Source organism: Mastomys coucha, unplaced genomic scaffold (assembly GCF_008632895.1).
Source record: "Mastomys coucha isolate ucsf_1 unplaced genomic scaffold, UCSF_Mcou_1 pScaffold8, whole genome shotgun sequence".
Lineage (NCBI taxonomy): Eukaryota > Metazoa > Chordata > Mammalia > Rodentia > Muridae > Mastomys > Mastomys coucha.
The window spans coordinates 73,557,638-73,573,680 of record NW_022196914.1 but is presented as its reverse complement, the minus strand read 5'-3'; the positions used below and the strand labels follow the sequence as shown (position 1 = coordinate 73,573,680).

At 42.7% G+C, this 16,043-nt stretch overlaps 2 protein-coding genes and 1 long non-coding RNA gene across 10 annotated transcripts in view; 2 read left to right on the top strand and 1 right to left on the bottom strand.

Annotated features, from left to right (window-relative positions):
* Gzma (granzyme A) overlaps positions 1-788 on the top strand; it is a 7,478-nt gene extending 6,690 nt beyond the window's left edge. The window contains exon 5 of the mRNA XM_031360074.1: positions 558-788. Within this exon, the coding sequence (XP_031215934.1) occupies positions 558-719 (162 nt within the window). The 3' untranslated portion in view covers positions 720-788. The remainder of the gene's footprint in view (positions 1-557) is intronic.
* Positions 1-16,043, bottom strand: part of Cdc20b (cell division cycle 20B) — a 66,557-nt gene that overhangs the window by 3,475 nt on the left and 47,039 nt on the right. For 2 of the 8 annotated variants that reach the window (XM_031360066.1, XM_031360067.1), the window contains 6 exons: positions 12,691-12,887; positions 11,524-11,618; positions 10,377-10,602; positions 8,161-8,286; positions 7,545-7,662; positions 2,236-3,539 (listed from right to left, as the gene is read on the bottom strand). In XM_031360066.1, coding sequence (XP_031215926.1) covers positions 3,439-3,539; positions 7,545-7,662; positions 8,161-8,286; positions 10,377-10,602; positions 11,524-11,618; positions 12,691-12,887 — 863 coding nt within the window. In that variant the 3' untranslated portion in view covers positions 2,236-3,438. Of the gene's footprint in view, positions 1-1,222; positions 1,271-2,235; positions 3,540-4,498; positions 4,534-4,990; positions 5,047-7,544; positions 7,663-8,160; positions 8,287-10,376; positions 10,603-11,523; positions 11,619-12,690; positions 12,888-16,043 lie in introns of those variants that run through there. The other 6 variants (XM_031360069.1, XM_031360070.1, XM_031360071.1 and 3 more) reach the window with 6 other exon arrangements.
* Positions 12,329-13,416, top strand: LOC116083260. The gene is made up of 2 exons (XR_004115653.1): positions 12,329-12,526; positions 12,658-13,416. It is a non-coding gene; the product is annotated as an uncharacterized LOC116083260 (long non-coding RNA).

The following is a 16,043-nucleotide window of genomic DNA, read 5'->3' as shown; positions in this document are numbered from 1 at the left end:
AGCCCAGGAAACACTGAAGCTCAGGACCTCACACCAGCCCAGGAAACACTGAAGCTCAGAAGTGCTTCCCTGTTCTTTCAGTGCCCAGGACTGACTGCTGATTCTGCACATTGCAGACACTGGAAGAGGGAGGAAATGTGTCTTAGCAGGGATGCCCACAGTTCTCACATAGCTCGTCACTCCATACAGATAGAAAGCCAACCCTTCCCTGAAAGGAGAACTGCAGTTTTCTTTGAGAAAATAAATTCATGTGAGAGAAACCAGAAAACATAGCAGTTTCTCTTCACCTAAGTTTATCAGTTGCTTTTGCCTCTTTCACTCCTTGAGTTATTGACAAGTGTGTTGAAAAAAAATGACCAAGAAGGACTGCTTTCTGGAAAAAGATAATCTCAAAATCAGCGAATAAAAATAAGTATACTGCTTTCATTTCTGTTTTCACTAATCTGTAAATATTAAAATATTACTTATCATCTAGATGTTCTGGTCTTCATAGTAAGTGCTACAGAACTTCACTGACCATCCTCACCCCACCTTACCCCACCCTCTTATTTTCCCAGGGAGATTCTGGAAGCCCTCTGCTATGTGATGGTATTTTCCGAGGCATCACAGCTTTTGGCCTTCCGGGGAAGTGTGGCGATCCCCAAAGGCCTGGCATCTATACTGCCCTCTCCAACAGCCACCTCAAATGGATAATGAAGACTATGAAGGGCGCTGTTTAAATGTGTGACTTTCACTCCATCTGCTGTCACTTCTGCATCTGAGCACAAATAAAATCAACTTGAACGGCTGCACATGTCCTTCTCGTGTAATGTTCTTGGGCAGATCTCCAGGGTAATGCAGGAGGGAGATTAGAAAATCAGGACCACCAGTGTCCTCTGTGCATCCAGGGATGGGGGAAATCTCTCCCTGGATGAAGCACTTCACCCTCAGATCTGACAGGAAGTAGGGTGAGGGGCTCAGTATTCTGAACTGCCTAGTCTAGGGTGTAGGCATGAAAAGGAATGAAGTCCTGTGCCCCTGCACTGTCCCACCACCACACTCTTACTCCTATGCAAGAACTGAGGGGACATAAATCAGAACTGACTCAGGGGTAGGGTCCCCCGGCAGATATGCACTACCTCGTTCGTGGCCTTTGGACTAAGATGAAGCACAGCCCAGAACCCACATCTAGAGACTCTGAGTTAATTGATATTGGTGGAACCCAGAACATGGGATTCCTTACCTTATCACCTCTATAAGATGGATACACCCAAGGATCAGATGCCCTGAACTACAAAATGAAGTTTTTGTTAGAGAGGGGTTCTGAGGTGATATTTTAGACATGTCATAATCTTTAGTATAGATTAAGAATTTTAATTACAACAAATAAACTACTCTATACTGAACACAATTTTTTAAATTGTTGGCTCAAAGCTTCATAAATTGCTAGTTAAAATACAAATTTGCCTTTCTCCTTGGAAAAATAACTAGTGTCTATTGAAGACTAAGCTTATATTTTATAATTTAGCAATTCTACTCCTAAAGATATACCAAACTGAAGTGAGTGTTTTGTCCACCAAAAATATATTCAATAATGTACATACCAGATTAAGTACTTAAACCCAAAACTCTAAGTAACTTAAGTATCTATCTGGGCCTTTTGCCTACTTCATTTGGGTTCTTATATATACCACCTTTCTCTATTGCAATCCCTTCCAACCCCCAACCCCCAACCCCCACCCCCCACACTAGGTAGGTGAGAAAGAGAGTTAGAGGAGAAAGGGGGTGTAGCTCTCTTTAGACTACTTCTTTCTGATTAGGGGTGTCAAGTTCCTTGGGACAAGTTCAAACTTCATCGTTAGGATATCTCTAACCAACAATCCAGCAATCCAGGAAAAGCAGCAACAGCAACCAGCAGCAAGGGGGACAGTAGCAGGGACAGGAGAAGCAGGGACAGCAGCGAGGTCAGTAGCAGGGGGCAGCAGCTGTCATGGGCCCTCCCAGACCTCTCACATTTATACCCTCTAAAGAGTTCCCAGAATTCCAGCCGTAAACTATCCCCAGCTGGCAAAATCATGCTCCTACTAGAGCACAAGACAAATCACAGCTGCTGCTGACAATATGAAGCAGCCTTACACCCCAAACCTGAGACCTAAATGAAACACACTCACATACCGTGACTGAGTTTCTAAAGAAACCAAACATTTATGGAGTAAAATAAATAGCAATGAAAAGAACCGCAGTCTCATGTAACACTGGGTTTTTGCATGCATGTTTATTGCGTGATTCTACATATCTGAAGGTAGGCCTAAGTAAAAACTAGTCCATCATGATAGAAGTCAGAAGAGAGACTACTTACTGACGCTGGGAACAGGAGATCCTTTTAGGATACCAGAAACATTCGTATCTTAATCTGGATGGGTACTCACAGTTATCTATTCATGAACCAAAAATGTAACAAGCTGTCCACTAAAGATTTATAGACTTGAAGTTTTGTAGCACAAAATTTAAGACAATTGTAGTCAAGGCTTCTATTTTTTGTCTTGTCTAGACTTTTACTAATTTCTTTATAAAAATAATATCCCAAACTTTCCACTAAAATTAATATCAGAATATGTTGATTTTTTTCTTAAATTAGGCCCATTTGCTCCCATACCAATACTAATTATAGAAATGAACTTTGATCATGACATTGTCATAACACTGTTAAAACTGAAAATAGAATGATGGGGGATACTTGAAACTGTCTAGTGTGTGTATGTGTGTGTGTGTGTGTTTGTGTGTGTGTGCATATGTATGTATGTGTGTGTGTGTGTGTCAGAGAGAGAAGGAGACAGACAGACAGTGGCAGAAAGATAGATTTGCAGCTTTAGACGTTCTAGATTTTTCTAAAGAAGTAATTACTAAACCCAGTTAAAAGAAAATGGGAAGCAAACTAACTAGCAAATTAACGAACTTGGCCAGAGAATCCCAATTTCTCTGCTATTACACTACCGTGCTCTACAACAATTAAGGCTTTTGTTTTGTTCTATGGAAGGAATAAAGGAGAAGGCTTCTTTTTTCCTTTAGGAGTCAAGTATGTTGGCTTACACCTATAAACCTAGCTCTCAGGAGGTAAACACAGAAGGATTGGAAGTTGGGGCCAGACTGAACTATATACTAATCTGGAGAATAGCTGAGATTAGAAAGGGAGAGAGAAGAGGGAGGGGGAGAGGGAAGCAGAGGGAAGGAAGGGAAAGAAGGGGAAGAGGAAGGGGAAGGGGGAGGGAGGGAAGGGGGAAGGGAGAAGAGGAAGGGTATAGAGATCCCTGGGCTGTGAGATAGGAATAAGTGTAGAGAAGCCAGCCTGAAGAGACTCAGGCAAGGAAGAGTCTGACATCACAACTTCCATTCGCAATGACCTAGTGGAGAAGGAAAGCCCGCGGTTCTATTCTCCCTAGGACTGGCTGGGTTGGGTGACTAGTGGCACTTCCACATACAAGCTGTCCCATCTGCGGCAGCAGAAAATAAGTGCGTCTGGTCTGGACTCAGGGCCAAATGCAGCACTCTGTCTTTGTGACCTGTGGGAAAAGAAGATGAGTCTCACATCTTGTTACAAGGGTGGCTGCTGAGAACTAAGGTAATCTACCATAGGACCGTCATCCCTCCCAGGGGTGCACCAGCCAACTGCACCTGCCAGACCAGTCAGGCCTTTACCCAGCACCTGAGACTTTGCTAAGTTTCCTCTCAGGTGCTTGCTTCACCTCCACCCCTTACCCCTATTCCCACCCCACCCAACCCTGCCCACTTCCACTCCCACCCCCACCCTGACCAGAGCCTTATGGCTGTCCTAACAAATGGCCACAAGTTGGGTGGTTAGGCACCAGAAACTGACTCTCCCACAGTCTGGGGTTGAAGTGTGAAATCTAGGGGTGGGTGGGTTTCTCAGCCTTGCCACTTTCGGTTCCTGACTGAGGCCACCATTCCTCCATTTGTGTTCACACCAGGCCTGCCTCCATGAAAACACAGACTCCTCTACGTCTAGTCTGTGATTTTCCCACAAGTCATAGGACACCTGACATTGGAGTTAGGCCCACCCTATGTAACCTGGGACTGCTCCTCTCAAGAACCTAAAACCCACCACAGAATGAGAATCTTTGTCCGTAGACGATCGCATTCTACAGAGATTTCACACCAGTATCTTTGAGGAGTGTGTACTTTAGCCTACATCACCATTCATGCCCCACTCTTGTTAAGTCTATCTTCTATAGTCTTAGAGAGCCAACACTAGGCTCAGACAAAAGCCATCCCTTCGGGACAGGTTCCAAGAAATGAATCACATAAACTGATGCAGCTTGAACAAAGTAAGTAGCCCTGGCTGTCCTGGAACTCACTCTGTAGACCAGGCTGGCCTTGAACTCAGAAATCTGCCTGCCTCTGCCTCCCAAGTGCTGGGATTAAAGGCGTGCCGCAGATGGGACAGCTTCCACATACAAGCTGTTCCATCTGCGGCAACAGAAAATAAGTGTGTCTGTTCTGCACTCAGGGCCAAATGCAGCACTCTGTCTTTGTGACCTGTGGGAAAAGAAGATGAGTCTCACATCTTGTTACAAGGGTTACCACCGCCCGGCTCTCCTTCTGGTCTTTTATTCATTATTCCCCCAAGAACATTCTCAGTTATAATTACTTTATATGAGGTTAATACATATTTTTAAATGAAAACAGTATTTAATGGTTGCTCCTAGCCCATCTAGGACCCCAGGGCACCTTTATTCCCAGGTGCACATATCCACAGACACACAAACATAATTAAAAGTAAAACCATTTTACAGAGCATAGCCTTTTTGTCTCACTGTCAAACTGCTCCAAATATTTTTGCTACTATCTTTCTTCATCTCCTGAACAGAAAGCTGTCTATAAAAGGGAATATTAAACAGTTGCAGCATTAGATTCACACAGAAAATTGTCACATAGGGATCGCTCTTGTCAAAAGGTTAAACATTCCCACTGATTCCCACTGATTCCCACTCACATAGTTCCAGGCACAAGAGTCTTTAAACGAGCACTGCTAACTTAAAATGATGCTTTCTGTAATAAAGGATAAAGTCTTTATTGTATTCACTAGATAAAAAGCCTTATTATCCACCATGTGTTAAAAGAATAAAATGAAATAGCAAAGTGGGTAAATCCCAAATATCTTCCAAAGTGGGGGGTTGAAAGCTAGCTTGACTTAAATTGATTGGAAACTTCTAGAGAAATGACACGGGAGGAGGGGGGAGCAGTGTGTTCTCGAAGTCCCTTCCAAAGGCATCAGTGACAGTCTTAACTTACGGGGAAGTGAGAAGTGGCACGTTACCCCAGACAAAGCTATCCTTTTGAGGGGAGGTTATGTTGTTGCTGGACAAGCTGCAAGTTTTGTTTTCTGCATGAGTATCATCAATGACAGTACATACTTATCTTTTGCCGTGGACCAAAGAACCCACATCAAAAGCAGGTCTCACTTGCAAGCTAGAAAGTCACCTACATCAGGTTGTCTTTTTCATACAATAAATTAATTTGGATTCATTTTCAAGATAGAAAAGAAAAAGTCAGGAAGATTTAAAACTGAAATACTTACAGCCTAAGGCCCAAGAAACAATAAACGGACCTCTGGCCTTTGTTGTTTATTTATTGCTTATGATAGAGTCTCACTATGAAGCCCAGCTGACTCCAAACTTGCTCTGCAGCCTAGGCTAGCCTGAAATGTACGATTCCTCTCCTCTGCTTGTCAGATTCTGGGGTGGTAAGTAGCATCCTCCAACCCAGGAAGCCTAAGTTTATTTATTTATTTGGTTGGTTTTTATTCCAAACATTTATAATAATATTTGAGCATCTATCCCATGATTCTGCCTAGGACCTACCTAGCTACTAGAAATATAGTATTTTAAAGAGTCGAAAGCCTGCCTGGTCTACAGAGTGAGTTTCAGAACAGCCAGGGTTACACAGAGAAACACTGCCTTGAAAAACAAGAGACAGAGACAGAGACAGAGAGACAGAAAGACAGACAGAGTAATGGATTGATTTGGGTTTTATGGCTTAAAATATTTCTGTATTTCTCAAGGCATTTGCCTTGGGGAATTCCATGCTTAGGATTAAAAATATGGGGAAAAAAATCAGTTCATGCACCAACAAAGTGGCTCTGTCAAGAGTAGCCTGGGACAGCTCAGAAAGGCAACTGCCACATGTCTCCTCTCATGCTGATCCTTATTTCAAATCTCTTGATTTATGTGTTTCTTCTGGAGTACAGACAGAAGCAACTAGCAGACAGCCTTGGTGGGAGATGCCTTAAGCCAGGAGGATGGCAGAACTCGAGAGATGTAAACCGGAGACAGGGAATTTAGAGATGGCAAGGGCTACCATAATCAGATACACTTTGCATATGTATGTATGTATTAAAGAATAAACTCGGTAAAATTATTTTTAAAAGGAGTTGTCTGAATGGCTCAAGATGTGGCTTGATGGTAGAGCATTTGCCCAGCACGGAGACAGTCCACTCCCCAGGACAGTGTGGAGAGAATGAACATGAACATATTGGTCCCCAGTTCTTACAGATCAGAAAACAGTGTGACCACTGAGTAACACAGTGTTCTGGGATAGTCTAGAGCCACACCACAGACAGCAAGTCTGTATGATGACAAACTATGTGTGGGGAAAAAAACCAAAAAGAGTCCTATATTAGCTCTACCTAGCTTTACACATACTAGATTTCCATATGTCTCCTCACACAAAAGTATAGGCTTTAAGGGAAACAATGTCACCTATGTATTCCCTACATCCCCATAAAACATAAGATACATTAAAAAAAATGCTTAAAAATAAAGGATAAGCACATAAATTCCTGGGATCGACCTAAAGGCAGAGCCAAGAGGGGGTTGGGGGGGGTGTGGAAACAGGAACACATTATCAAAAGCACAAGGCGTGAGACCAGATGCCTGGTAAGCTCCCTCATCAGCCGCAGTCAGCATTTTCATCTCATCCAGAGGGCAGGAGAGAAGGAGATACACCAGCTCCTTTATCATTCCAGAAGTAAGACCCTGAGGACAGGAGTGGGTTCTCCTTCCTCATCATGAATCTTGTGTCAAGAAAGACCCCAGTAAAAGTTTGTAGAACTAAATTGAGAGAGAATAACAGTCTGGCTTCTTAGGGTGTGGCTCGATGACAGAACACAAGCCCAGGGTCTGATCCCCAGCAACAACTACAGAAAAGAGGGAAGGAAAGAAGGAAGAAAGGAGGAAGGGAAGGACAGAGGGACAGAGGGAGAAGCAGCGTGCCATGAAGCCAACTGGGGAAAGGGTGTGGGCTCCCAAACAGAATTCTCAAAAGCTCTCCAAACAAAGGTGCTGGGATTAAAGGCGTTCTTCTGAGTTGGAGGCCAGCCTGGTCTACAGAGTGAGTTCCAGGACAGCCAGGGCCTCACAGAGAAACTCTGTCTCAAAAAACCAAAACCAAACAAACAAACGAAAAATCAAACAACCATGCTCTCACCAGAGCTTTCCCACTTGCTGGCAGCACACTTTGCCATGCAGAGGTATGTGGCATTCACTCACCAAAGAACCCACCGGACCTGAACAGCATAGGGCAGGTCCACAGTGCCACATCGTTCTTGGGAGCACCTTGACCAGTTGCAATTTCCTCTGTCTTAGGTAGCCAGGTGAGGGAACAAATCTATAGTAAGGAGCACAAAACACCAAAGCTAGCAACTTCTGATGCGTGGTGAATGTGCCTAAATTGATTCTAAACTATATTCTGTTCTGTTCGCCTATCCTCCAGCCTCAGCGAGGACTAGGTATTTTTAGAAATTATATCCATCCTAAAGGAGTTTATCCCAAGGCACCCAGAGACCAAGGCTCCAGTGCAATGAACCAGGAAACTGAAATGAGTTGTGATCGCTGGCCAGGAGTAGACAGACTACATACAAGTTTCAGAGTCAAACTGTAGCAAGAAAGCAGAGAAGGAAGGGATGGAGGGAGGAAAGGAGTGGGGGTGGATACAAATGGGATTAACTTTGGACCCACTAATTAAGAGATTGTAGAAAAAAACAAATTCTTAAGAATTGGAATTCTTCTTGGACTCAGAAAGTAAGGAAGAGTGGAATCCTACATTCTATTATAAACTGTCTTCTTAATTCTAGATTTGGGATGAAGATGAACTCCAAATGCTTACCTGTGAGTGTGTGCTTGGAGTCTGAATGCTCTTCCCAGTATTTACATCCAAAATATGTAGGCATCCATCCTTCATGCCTCCTCCCACTGCAAGGACCTCAAATTGCCAGGGACACCACTCCATGGCCTATAAAGTTCCAAATAATAATACAGGCAAGTGAGCCCTGGAGAAAGCAAGCTGGAGAAAGATGTGTGCAGGTAGCCGAAGCCTAGAGGCTCACAGCTGCCGGGCGCTGCCGGGCTCTCCCGGGTGAGGGCCAGTGAACCCTACAGGAAGTATTCCCCAGGGAGGAGAGGCCACTGCTGAAAGCAGAGGAAATATTAGAATATTTCCCTAAGTTATGCTAACAATTGTCAGTATTTTTAGCATAGAAAAAAAAAACTACAAACAGTACAAAAGCTGTCTGCTGCACACCCACAGGCAGAACACTGCGGCGGGACAAACTCCTGGCTCTTCTGAGGTCCGTGCTGAAGTGCAGCCTCTGCGTTATCCACCGGAGTCCTTGGCTTCCAGATAATGATAGGTAAAAGAGAGCTGTACATAGGTACTGGTCAAGTCTCAGGCGTCTCAAATCCCAATACACTTCACAAGATTGATTTATTTACAAGTAACTCTAGTCAACTGAAAATCAGAATTACTATCTCATCGCTGTACTGGTAACAGAGATGGCTAGTAACTTCTGAAGAGAACTTTGATAACTAGTTCAGTAACATTCCTCTGTTAAGTCTTGTTGGTGTTATTTTCTGTGCATAAAAGTATTTTACAGAGTAGCAAATATTGGGTTTACACTGATTGGTTCTCCTATTGATTATTAAATAAAAACCTTTCTGTGTTTTACACACATTACATCATTCTCATTTTTTAATGTTTTTAACTTTTATTTATGTATATGTGGGTATATGTATGTTTGTGCACACACATGTGTAGGTACCTGAGCAGGCTGGAAGAAAATGTTGGATCTTCTGGAACTGGAGTCACAGGACTTGTAAGCAATGTTGTGACTCCTCTGCAAGAGCAGCAAGCTCTCCTACTGCTCAGCCATCTCTCCAGGCCCCTGAGTTATCATTTTTACTAATCTCATTACATTCCATCAGGCTCTGCTGTCCTAATACTGGACTCTTTGGGTGGGGGGTGTATAGGGTTAGTTGACATTCTTAAAGCGAAGTGAATTGCTTTATTTATATTTCATTTAGTGTTTGCTGACTCACATACACATGCATACACACACACACACACACACACACACACATGCTGCATCTTTTGTTTCTGACAAATACTTAAGTAAATTCCAAATTTCAAAACTGTGGACACAAAAGTTTTCCAAACACTTATAAATTTTTAAAGCACCAGCATCAAGAAGCATACTATTGTATTCCTGGCTATTTGAAATTTAACATGTTACTTAATATCTAGTGAAATGTAATTGTGAAATAATTCTATGTGATAAATCATACGTTGCTTACCTTGCGTTTCTCTCCTCGGCAGGAATGAGCTGTCCTGAGGCTCTGTTCCTCTAATGCTGTTCTTGCATTAGTCTCTCTTAACTACCCACACTTACAGCTTTTCTTACACACACATTTGCATCCATTTTCTCATTTTGTAAGATTTATTTTATTTTATTTTACATGCATGAATGTTGTACCTGCATGTATGTGTATATGTGTCTGGTGCCTGTGGAAATGAGGGAAAGGTACTAGGTCCCAGGGAAGGAGAGTTACAAATGATTGAGAGATATTTTGTGGGTTCTAGAACCTGACCACAGGTCCTTCAGAAGAGCAACAAGTGCTCTAAACCCAGTGTGTCGTCTGGGGTTTTGCCTGCTCGCTCCATGGTGAGGGAATGCAGTCTTCCTCACTTCTTGTTTTATTGTTCTTTGTTTTGTTGGTGTGTGTGTGTGTGTGTGTGTGTGTGTGTGTGTGTGTGTGTGTGTCCGGCCAGAAAATTGAACCCGGAGCATTGTATACACTAGACAAAGGTGCTACAATAAAACAGCTCCAGCTCATTTTACTTTTTATTTTGAGACAGTGTCTCACTAAATTGCTCCTGTTGGCCTTGAATCTATTCTGTAACAGAGGCAGACACAAACTTCCAATCCTCCTGCCTCAGCCTCTCAAGTGGCAGGCCTGTACCACCAGGCCTGGCTGATTTTCTCTTTTATCTGAGATAGCCATCAGTCTTTGGCAAAAGCAAACCCAGGCAGCCATCAGATTTCTTACCTTAACTGCCGTGGACTGCGATATGACTTTCAGTGGCGGGCCCTGCACACCGGCACCTGGATCATGGGGCCATATTGACAGTAATCCATCATTACACCCACTGGAAAGCAGCCTGCCATCAGGTGACCATTTCAGAGCACACACAGCCTCCTTGTGGTGAAGTGTTCCAACATGATGCTGGGCCACTCGAACATCATGGTGGTGGACACGCCCCAATCTGGACCCACTGAATTTAGAGATGAAGAGACAGGTTCATGTGACAAAAAGAGAGAAAAGGGCTCACTATTTCATAACCATGAGAAAACATGGGTGAAAGTGTAGTTCAAAATAAAACTCTGGAAAGACCCATTAGGACATTTCCAAACACAGATGGAAATCCCTTGGGCTAGAAGGACGGGAGAACTCTACCTTTGTGATTATTCTTACAAGTAAACTAGGTTTACCCAGGCTTGGTGGCCTGTACAGCTAATTCCAGCACTCGGGAGACAGGGGCAGGCTGGTTTCTAAGTTCAAGGCCAGTCAGGGCTACATAAAAGGGAAAAAAAGTAAAGTAGATTTGTTTGCCAGCATTTCAAATTTGGAATCAAAATAGATGCTTCTGACAGCTTTAATATTATGCTAACCGTCTAAGTATAAAGAAAGGTGAAAATATTGCCCAACAGTGGTGGGCCTTTGATCTCAGCACTCAGGAAGCAGAGGCAGGAGATCTCTGAGTTCAAGTCCAGCCTGTTCTACAGGGTGAGTTCCAGGACAACCAGGGCTACACAGAGAAACCCTGTCCAAAAAAGAAAGAAAGAAAGAAAGAAAGAAAGAAAGAAAGAAAGAAAGAAAGAAAGAGAGAGAGAGAGAAAGGGAAAGAAAAAGAAGGATGAAGAGGAAGGATGAAGGAGGAGGAAAAGGCAACAACTATGCTAATCATCATGAAAAAGACAAAAGTAGACAATTACAAGATTCCCTCAGAACACATATCAGAAGACCTGAACTCCTACTGGGGCAGAAGGGGTCAGAGATGCAAAGCCTAATGAGCTGATTTGCTTCACTCTTGGTTTTGTTTTGTCTTTAACTGTTCTGGTTCTGGTTCTGGTCAGTGAGCTCCTGTAACTCACTGGTGAGACAGACACCATCCATTCAAATCTGATCTGTTTACCTGCTGAGGGTGCAATGGTTCCAGCTTAAGGCTCCAACTACTGACAAATGGCCAAGCATGTTTCTCAGCTGCTTTTTAGTGATTACATCCCATAACTGGAAGAACAACAGCAACAACAATCAAGAGAGTCCATAACATTATCTTCTCCTCAGCTTGCCATGTTCTCAAAGGCCTCAGAGCAAATAATTAGATATAGGAAGTCTGTTATAAACTAAGAAAACTCAGTGCTATTATTAACTGTAATGAGCATCTGCTCTGGCTGCATACTAGGACCATGGGAAGAATATTGGCCCATGTCAGCAGGTTGTGGTTCAATTGATAGGGTAGAACCTAGGAATGCAGCATTCATTGTGAAGTACCTAAAATGAATTTAATGGGCAGCCAAGGATTGAGAACCACTATTGAGGTTCCAGCCCCTGGGAAATCTCATGATCAACTTATAGTTCCAACAAATACACCTGTTGAGTATTTCTCATCCAAAACTTCAGGAACAAGAAGAGTTTTGTTCTTTGGAGCTTTGGGGATTATTTATATATAATATACAGGTTGTATAGTCTTACTCGAAAATGCAAGATGCTCTGAGGTTCGCAACATTTTTATTAGTCTATGCGGATAAAATGAGGGTGTATGAACAATTGGGAGAGGCAAAATTCACTTTGTTCCTGAGACTCCATTCTTGCCTGGTCCAGAAGACAGTGTGACACAAAAGAGGAGGGCTAACTGTGGAATAAGAAGGCATCATGATGTAACCCAGCATCCGAGGTTACCTAGCACCCAGCAACATTCTTTACACTGCTAAAAAGCAGTCATAGTGATGGTAGCTTGAGGAATTGGACTGACAGACACTTGGTCATCTCAGGCAGCCTATTGGGAAATAAAAGTCATCATATATCGCTCTACTCCTAGAACAAATAGCCTCAGGTGAACAAAGCCGGAAAAGGCATCTTCTTCTCTTCTGGGTTCCCAAACTAGAGGCTTTGTAAGTCCAAACTGAGTTTGAAAGGTTTGTTTGTTTGCTTGTTTTTTTAAAGAAATATAACAGAAAGATTGTTTGGGAAATGGAAGAAGGTACCCTTAAGCCTCCAAGAAATGCCATTTGAAAGAAAGCAATTTGTCCTCCCTTGCTTCCTGTAGCTCCACAGACACCAGAAGAAAATGTTCAGGTACCTGCACTTCTCCCTCGCTGGTGCCAACAGCCAGGCATGATCCCTCTCTCACCCAGGACACAGACGACACATAATGACAGAAGACACTTAAGTCTATACTTTCAATCCAGCTGTGGCTGTGCCCATCCCAGATGTAGACAGAGGATCCAAGGGCTAGAGCAACAAGATTCTGAGAACTCCAGTCCAGGATATTGAGATCTATGAGAAAACGAACCGAAATCAGCATGATTGTGCAGCCAAATGGAAATATTTTCAAATTAACAGCTTTAAAAGAAAGGGAGAAAGATCAATACCTTTGCTGCGAATCGATGCCAAATGAAGTCCTGAACCAGATCAGATCATTGAAAGATCATCAAAGATTAAAAACTGAAACAGACTCTGATTCAAGACTCATAATCTAATGAGCAATGTTAAGCATCTATGCTCAGAAAACCTGTGTAAAGAGTTTCTTTTTTGGACTTAGTGTGTTCTTCCACCATGGAGAATACAGATGTATCTTATCTAATAGAGCTCTAAAAATTAATGCCACAAAATTTTTATAAAAATATGGACCTGCCATATCTATATGGGAAATACTACCATCATTTCTACTAAAAAACAAAAACAAAAGACAAACAAAAACCCGTTAAGTATTAAAGCCATTTTATAAGTAGCAGTTTCTTGTTTATACCAGCTAGTTTCCAAATAAATGAGACAAACTATAAGACTTATTTGATAAGCTTTATATCACAATATCTGTGCAGTTATTAATCTGTTCTAATCCTCTAAACTAATATGGTTACCTCCCAGCCAAAGTCCCCAAGATACTTACATTTTAGTATTGATTTGGCTCTCTCTGCTCCACATGTTTTCCATGGTGTTCCCTGGGACCCCCTCCATTTGGTGAATCCTCTTGCTTCCTCCTATCTCTCTACCCTTGCTGAAATCAGAAGTCTAGCCCTATTTTCTACACTACAGTGCCACGTCCAGAGAAATCAGCATTTGAGTAATACAAGGATAATATTTACACAGTGCACAAAAACATGCCTACAGTTAAGTATATCTAGGAGAAAGAGTGGCTCACTTGTGGTGTTCCGAAGTTCTCAGCAGTTTTCTTTAGCTTACACTTCTAGGAGTTCTTTCCTAAAGATTTATATTTCAAATATTTATTGACTTTCGTGTGTGTGTGTGTGTGTGTGTGTGTGTGTGTGTGTGTGTTGTTTGCATGTATGTATGTACACAATATCTATGCAGTGCCTGAAGAAGCCAGAAGAGCATGTCTGAAGAGTCACAGATGGTTATGAGTTGTCCATATGGGCGCTGAGAACCAAACCGGAATCTTCTGCAGTGCTCTGAACCACTGAGCCATTTTCTGATCATGTGTATATGGGGGTGGGGCAGGAGATGTATGCACATGAACACAGGTGCCCGTGAAGGCTAGACAACCATGTCACGTCCAAGTGTTGGAGTTACAGGCGGTAGTGAGCTGCCCAATGTGAGTACCAAATCAAACTCAGGAAATCAAACTCAGGTGCTTTATGGGGGTAACTCTTAAATGCTGAGCCATCCCTCCAGCCCCCTAGTAAGAACTCTTTACTGCTGTGAGAAAATGTATGTTGTGATCACTTACTACAACGTCAAGTGAAGATGCCTGACATGTTTGACATGCACCAGCATACAGTTGTGAAGCACACCAGTTCTATTACAGTAGATTAAGCCCTCTCTGGTACATTCTTCCCACTAATAACAATTATTAACTCTTGCCTAAATATCAAAATCAAACCTCTGAGAGCCCTTAAAAGTAAAAACAGGCGAACTAAGTCAGGAAGTCAAAGCATGAAGACCCAACCTACCTACCCAAAGGGAGAATGTCTCACTTTTTTTTTCTTGTATGGCTTTGCCCTAACCCAGCACCTACAGTGAAGCCTGGAACTGAGCCCATCATCTCTGTGGTCAATGGCAGGGGAGGTTGGGAGGTCAAAGTGTGAGGGGAATCTTGAACAGAAGAGAATCAAAGAAAAGTGTCTTCTAGGTTTGAGTACAAGAACTCACACATGCCTCAGTCTGTCAGCTAATTGTGTGAATGAATAAGGGACTCAAATAAAGCAGTCAAGGCTTAAGAAATGGATCTGAGATTTTAAACACAAGCCAAAGATGGCTAGGCCAGACCTAAAGAGTGACCCTAACTGGGGCAAAAGCAACAAAGAGGTTTCAAAGTGAAAACATATTTATAATGACCCACATATGATTCAATTATTGAACACATATAAAGAGAAAGCACAATCAATAGATGAAAACCCAAGATGACCTAGGTATAAGGATGGTCAGATAAAGGGAGGATAAGAAGCTTAAGTATTAGAATTGATAAAGTAGAAACTACAAAACAAGCCCCTAAAACAGAAGAGTACAGGCAATAAAAGCCATAAGTGTACATGTTTACAGTGAATTTAACAATGCCTGAAATATCCATTAGATGGGCTCAAAGCAAAGTAAAAACAGCAGAGTAGAGAGTCAATGAACTTTCTGTGGAGTGAAATGTAAAGGCCTAACATGGGCACAACTGGAACCAAGCCTCGGAACCAGAGGAAAGAGACGTGAAATGACTGTAGTTTTCATCAGAAAGGAGGGAAACCAAAAATCAGTGGAACAGCGTCTTCCAAATACTAAAAGTGAGATCTTCCAACTCAGAGTTCTCTGTTGATCTGATCAACAAGAAATGCTAAAAGGAATAAAGGAGCCCTCCAGAATAAAGAGAGGTTATTTAAGAGGATTTGGTAGATGTCAACTCAACAGGATCCAGAAACACCTAGAAGACACAATTCTGCTAGGTATCATAAGGATGTTAACAGAGAAGGCAAGTGAGGGGTGAAGAACTGCTCTCCATGAGTGACACCTTCCAGAGAGAGATCCAAGGACCCTGCAACATGCGCCTGCCTTCGTTTCTTCTTCCTGACTAAGTGCAAGTGTTGCTGATGCTGCTATCGTCCCCTCTGACATCAGACTTGACTCCGGCCCTCGGCACTTGGGCTGTGGCTGCTGGGATGTCCAGCCTTGTGGACTAAGCAGCCTGCCTCTCAGCCTGTGTACAGACACCCATTATTACACTGTATAAGGCAATAGAGCAAATCCCTTTTTATAATATATCTATATTCTACTGGCTTTATTTCTTCAAAGAACCCTACCTACTACTAAGAAAAGTTAAATCATTAAGAATTAAGGAGAGCCATTTTCTCTCGGGTGAGTTTCTGAGACCTGAGCAGCCAGCCGGGAGCCACAAGCCCACGACTCCCAGGGGAGCCGCAGGGCTGCAGGGACACGATCCTCTCAGCTTCCGAGTGACAGAGGAGGTTCAGCATCCTCCTCTGCCCCTTCCCT